This window comes from Fukomys damarensis, unplaced genomic scaffold (assembly GCF_012274545.1).
Source record: "Fukomys damarensis isolate Sample0158 unplaced genomic scaffold, DMR_v1.0_HiC HiC_scaffold_23, whole genome shotgun sequence".
In the NCBI taxonomy this organism is placed as follows: domain Eukaryota; kingdom Metazoa; phylum Chordata; class Mammalia; order Rodentia; family Bathyergidae; genus Fukomys; species Fukomys damarensis.
The window spans coordinates 45062135-45068235 of NW_022900935.1; the positions used below are offsets into that span (position 1 = coordinate 45062135).

The window sequence follows — 6101 nt, forward strand, 5'->3', positions numbered from 1 at the left end:
TTTTTTTTTTTTTTTTTTTTTTTTTTTTTTTGGTACCGGGGATCAAGGTTGTGTCCTTCTGCTTGCGAGGCAGGCACTGGAACTACTGAACTACATCCCTGGCCCACCCCAGCTTAATTCTTGAGTGAGTTAAGTAGTTGTGTGGCTTGGGCCACTCTCTGCCTGTCTGTCATGGTGCCCAAGTTTGGAGTGTGCCTATTGACAGCTCTGTCTATGCTGAAGTTCTGTTTCAGTGAGATTTGAGGCACTCTTCGGCCCCTGGGTTAGGATTGGTTTTCTGTCCTTTTAGAGTCTCCGGAAATCCCTGCCTGGCAGTGAGAGCCCTTCTCTGGGTGTGGTATCAGGGGTGGGGGGCGGCTGATCCCTGGCAGGGGAGGTTCACTGCGCGCATGCTGCCTCGATCCAGCCACTGCTGGCCTGGGATTAGAGGTGCATCTGTTCACCTTCTGGGGATCAACACCCAACCTAATGCTGCCCTGACCCTGCAAGTCAGCACTTATTAAGCTCTCTGCTGGGACCACTGAAGGTGAGCTCCAAGCCGCGGAGGGCACTGCCTTCTGGGGAAAGGGCTGCTGGTGTGGGCAACTGAATTTGGACGCAGAGGAGTGGTGCTAGGCGTAGCATTGGAGAGGTGGGGCATCTCAGACTTTGCCCGTAATCCCCACACTCTGGGAGGTAGAAACAGGAAGATGGCAAGCCTGGTAATTTAGCAATTTAGCAAGACCCTGTCTCAAAGGAGTAAACTAAATGTGGCAAAGTGTGCAGGCCCTGGGTTCAGACCCCAGTACCACGGAAAGTTTGTCTGCTGGAGGTCTGTGGCCAGCTGGGGGTTGGAGAGTTTTGTAGGCAAAAGGCCCTAGGTTGGACTTCCAGCACCAAAACAAACAAAATTGTATCTGAACAGTAATGAGGTGGGAGCTTAGATTTAGTTAGATCTGATAAATTTTGTAACAGAGCACTGAGTTTTTAAGTCCTTGCCAAACACCCTGACTCCTGGTATCAAAACAGTTCTGATTAAAAGTGTCAAAAGTGTGGGCCAGGGATTTAGCTGAGTGGTTCCGCTACCTACCTTGCAAGCACAAGATCCCAAGTTGGATCCCTAGTACCAAAAATAAAGTGTCAAAAGTCATCAAAACTGTGTTTTACTCAAGTTTTTTTTTTATTATTCATTAAGTTTATCGGTACATTTTAGGTATACAACATGATGACATTATCTGGTGTGCCAACAGCGCCTCACCTCCCCGCAGCCCTCATGCCGAGCTGCAGCCTCCACAGGGTGTCTGTGCCACCCCACCCGCTCAGCCTGCTGTCCCTGTGACTCAGTTCCTTTGCCTCTTCACATCCTGCCTGATTCTGTAGCACAGACAGCAGCCTATCCATGCACAGACCCTGACTTTACTGCAGCTGCGCGGTCATCTCTCTGTCACAGGAGGCCCAGTGCCACCTCCTGCTGACAGACAACCTGTGTTCCCCTTCAGCTAAGGAGAGAGCTGTGTATCCTCAGCTGGGTTTGCAACGAGACTGCCAGGGTAGAGCCTGCAGATTGCCACCTGCACAGGAGCCCAGCAGTCCGGGTTGATAGGAACCTGTGTCCATGTGTCCTCTGGGCTTGCACAGTTGGTCCAACATTCAGCTTCTTTTTTCCCTGCAAGTACATATGCTTTGTCTCAAGCAGTTGTCACATTTATGCTGCACTTCCCACTGGCTTGCTTGGTGAGGTTTCTGTGGCCCAGGGGACTGATTACTTACTCCAACTTTCAGGCTCCTGGTCAGCGCCTCACAGGATGGGAAACTCATCATCTGGGACAGCTACACCACAAACAAGGTAAGCTGCAGGGCCCTTCCCCGGCACCCCAGGATGGGCATGGTTTCCAGGGAGCTGGCGGTGGAAGGGCCAAGTACTCAGCTGATCTCTCCATGGCCTTACTCACGATGCTGTGCTTCCTGGGAGCTGGGTGCCTCCTAGGGTGTCCAGGAGACCTGCCTCCCACTCTGCTCAGTCTGGGAAGAATGCAGAAATCTGTGCAGCTTCTCACTTAGCTACTACCAGAGTTTTTTTTTTTTACAAGAGATAATCTGAGAGGCATTATACTTTGTAAATTAAATTACTTTTATAATTTAACCTCGTCAGGTATGGTGGCGCATGCCTATAATCCTAGCATTTGGGAGGCTGAGGCAGAGGATTGCTGTGAGTTAAGGCCAGCCCGGACAACACAGTAAGACTTTATCTCCAAAAACAAATAGAAAATCTAGCCTGTGATCTGGAATATATCTCAGAGGTAGAATGCTTGCTTGGCATGCACTGAGCTTGGGGCTGGACCCCCAGTGCCTCAAGCAAAATAAATGAAATTTGGCTGGGCACAAAGGCATGCATCTCTATATTCACAGCTTCTCGTGAGGCCAAGGCTCGAGAATTGATAGATCCCTGGAGTTGGAAGTGAGGCTGTACCACTGTACAATGTAAATCAACTTTGTCTCAAAAAAAGCAGGGGGCTGGGCCAGAGGGCTTCCCTAGCATGTGCAAGGTCCAGGCTCAGTAACCAGCACTACCAAAGTTAATCCAGGCTTGTCTTTTACTGCAAAGTTCTGTCATCGGTGCACACAGACAGGGACGTGGTCAAGCCAGGTTATTTCTTAGTGAGCAAGACTAGTGTGTATAGAAGGTTGCAGGCTGGTGTTTGCAGAACTGATGATGTCCTGCATGGTAGTTAAGTAAGAATATTTTATTTATTTAAATGGGTTCAAAGCCATTTTGACAGACTATTGCAGTGTTTCATGTCTTTTGATTAGGAGGCTGGTCAATCAGGAGGTACTGCTGTTGATGAATGTTGTGACTTTAGTAACTGATAAATTAAATTGACGATCCATGCATATGATCAGCCACGTATAAATTTCTCTTTAAGGGCTAAGGATTTAGCCCTGTGGTGCCGCCACCTGCCTCACAAGTGCAAGGTCCCGAGTTCAATCTCTGGTAACTCCCCCAAAAAAATTTCTCTTTAAAAAACTTTTAATTTTGGCCTTCATATTGCTCTGTCGTCACTCCTATGCAAATAAAGTTGAAAACTAGAAATAGAATCATAGTGTCAATAGTTGATGCTTATTTTTTTGAGACAGCGTCTTTTGTACTTTTTGTTTTTTACCTTTAAAAAAAATTTTTTGTGGTACCTGGATCAAACTCAGGACCTTGCGCTTGTGAGGCAAGCAGTGGAACCACTGAGCTAAATAAATCCCCAGCCCTGAGACAGGTTCTTGCTGTGTCGCCCACACTTGTTTCTGACTTCATGAGGTCTCCCGCACAGCATCAGCTGTCTGGGACCACTGTGCCTGGCTAGTGATGAATACGTCAGTGTGATGCTATTGCTGGTCTGTTGGCAGGTCCACGCCATCCCCCTGCGCTCCTCCTGGGTCATGACCTGTGCTTACGCCCCCTCTGGGAACTACGTAGCCTGTGGCGGCCTAGACAACATTTGCTCCATCTACAATCTGAAGACTCGCGAAGGAAACGTTCGTGTGAGCCGTGAGCTGGCAGGACACACAGGTACTGTGTTCCCATTAGGGACCCACAGACACTACTGCCTAGTGGGGTCGAGTTTGCTTTTGATACGCATTGTTACTAACCAATTAAATCAGTTTGGTAAAAGTTACAGGCATGGCTGGTGATGGTGATACACATTTATAGGCCCAGAATTCTGGGAGGCTGAGTCACGATACACAAGTTTGAGTCCAATACCAAGACTGTTGCAGGTAAAAAGGCTGGGAGCTATAAATGCAACCCTCAGTGCTGAAGCTCTGGATTCATTCCCCAGTACTGGGGGAAAAAAAAAAACAGCCCACCTGTTTTGCTGATTTCTGTTCTGCACTATTTCCTTTCTCTTCCCTTCTCCTCCCTCCCTCAGTTGGCTTTTAACTAAGTGACGGTGTGTTTGAAGAGCAGTTCTGATCAGTGTGGACCGTGGTGTATCCGGACAGCGGTGATGTGTGCTCTCTGGTTGTCTGTGTATACTTGTGTTTATTACAACAAGATTGTTGGTGTGTTTTGAAGAAATTAGGCTTCAAAATTTGAATAAATTCACAAAAATGTAAGCAGTCTTCTGCATTTACGCCTGTACTTGGCTCTGTGGCACTCTGCCCTCCTGCACATGTGCTGTTCATTGTCTTGTGCAGGAGCCCTGCCCTCAGACACCCAGACAATCAGGAAGCTATGAGTGGTGCATTGTAGCTTTTCCTGCAATTAATCCATGAGTTAGGCCTAAGAAGAAATTAACAAAAGTAGCTAATAGGAAAGTAGAATGATAACAACATGTGATAATGAAAGTTTTTTGAAACTTGTGAGTTTTGTTTTCATGGACTTCTCCATGCAGCATTTTCCCACTGGGTTGGCCGTGGGCGTCAGGCCTGGGGTGAGCAGGGGAGACTGCAGTTGGTGAGGTAGGTGCAGTGCTGATGGGGGCTCCTCGCTCTCCCTCATCTGAAAGTTTTATTTGGCCTTTTTTGCTTCCAGGGCCAAAGTGTGCATCCTAGGCAGGTGCTCCCACTAAGCTATGCCCAGCTCTGAGGGTTTTTTTGTTGTTGTTGTTTTTGTTGTTGTTGTTGTTGTTGTTTGAGACAAGGTATCACTGTGTACTTCAGGCTGGACTTGAACTCAGGCTTCCCAAGCACTAGGATTACAGGCGTGCAGCCCCACACCTGGTTTATTTTTATTCTTGAGCAGTGTTCTTCCTCAATACGTAGAATTTAAGGGTGACTTTTGACCTGTTCTTTTCCCTTTAAGCGCTTTAAAAATTTATTTTTGGCTTTATCAGTTTGTCTGTGATCTGCCTAGGTATGATATTTTTTATATTTATTGTGTATGTGGACTTTATGTTTTACTAAACTTGTGGGAGTTGAACGGCGTCCCTGGGTATCTATCTCCTTGGCCCTGTTCTCACTCCAGCATGCAGGTTTCCTGTCCCGTGATCTCTGCTCTCTGGGCTTCCCAGCCATCTCCGTGTACTTGGGTTTGTTCTTCATTGACTTTGCTCATCGCCTGCATGAAGCTAGACCGCCCAGCACTCTCTGCCAGGGGGATGAGGGAGGCATGTCCCCTACAGTTGCATAAACACAGCCAGAATTTAGATTTGTGAGCCTTTGGTGGCTTATATATGCAATATTGTTTTTCCATTCTAAAATTTCTCTTTGCTTCTATTTAAAAGTTGTTTTTATGTTCCTGTTAGGATTTCCTTTTTATTTAAAACAAGCTTATTTTATTTTGTATCTTGAGCAGTTATAATAACTGCCTTTAAAATTCGTATCTACCAATAGATGTGGTGGCACATGTCTTTTATCCTGTTTTGGAGGCTGAGGCAGGAGGAAGTTTGAGGCCAGCCTGAGCAACTTCATAAGATCCTGTCTCAAGATTTAAAAGGGGCTGGGCCCAGGGCTGCAGCCCAGTGATAGTGTCCCTGGGTTCTGTCCTCAATAGGGCCCAAAGAAATTCTTATCTCCTAATTGTAGTACCTACTGGTCGTCTCTGGGGATCTTTATTCTTTTTTTTTGCACCAGGGATCGAACTCGGGACCTTGCACTTGTGATATTATTGGGTGACATTTTGCTGTTTCATGGTGCGTGTAGCCATTTTGAATTACAGCCCAGACAAATGTCAGAGACTCTGGATTCTTTTGTGTCCCTCTGAGATACCCATGTTTTGTTTGCTTCGTTGGCCTGGGAAACTCTTTCCTTTATCAACAGCAGTGGATGCCTCCTCCTGTCCTCAGCAGGGGGTGGGGTCTGTGTCCTGCTTGTGGCTTCAGAGCCAGGTGTCTGGGTGGCTGTGTTCATGACTTGGGGTCCCCTGGCATTTGCTTTGGCTCCTCTCAGCAGCATTCCCAGCAGGCCATGTAGCCCTGAGGGACTGTCAGGAATGGCCCTTGGTGGTCATGGAGCACACGTGTGGGTGAATGGGCGAAGACCTCCCCATTGCAGAAACCGTGGCCCAGGATGTGGACCCGAGGCTGACCTCGAGGCCAGCACAGTGGGCGGTTCCAGGCCCTGTGAAACAACTGGCCAGGGAGTTCATTGACTGGGGCAGAGTGTTTGCCATGATTTTTTTTTTTTTTTTTTTT

General features: G+C 47.4%; 1 protein-coding gene across 2 annotated transcripts in view; it reads left to right on the forward strand.

Annotated features, from left to right (window-relative positions):
• Window positions 1-6101, forward strand: part of Gnb1 (G protein subunit beta 1) — a 34090-nt gene that overhangs the window by 17533 nt on the left and 10456 nt on the right. For both annotated transcript variants that reach the window (XM_010627750.1, XM_019207970.1), the window contains exons 5-6: window positions 1762-1825; window positions 3376-3538. In XM_010627750.1, coding sequence (XP_010626052.1) covers window positions 1762-1825; window positions 3376-3538 — 227 coding nt within the window. The remainder of the gene's footprint in view (window positions 1-1761; window positions 1826-3375; window positions 3539-6101) is intronic.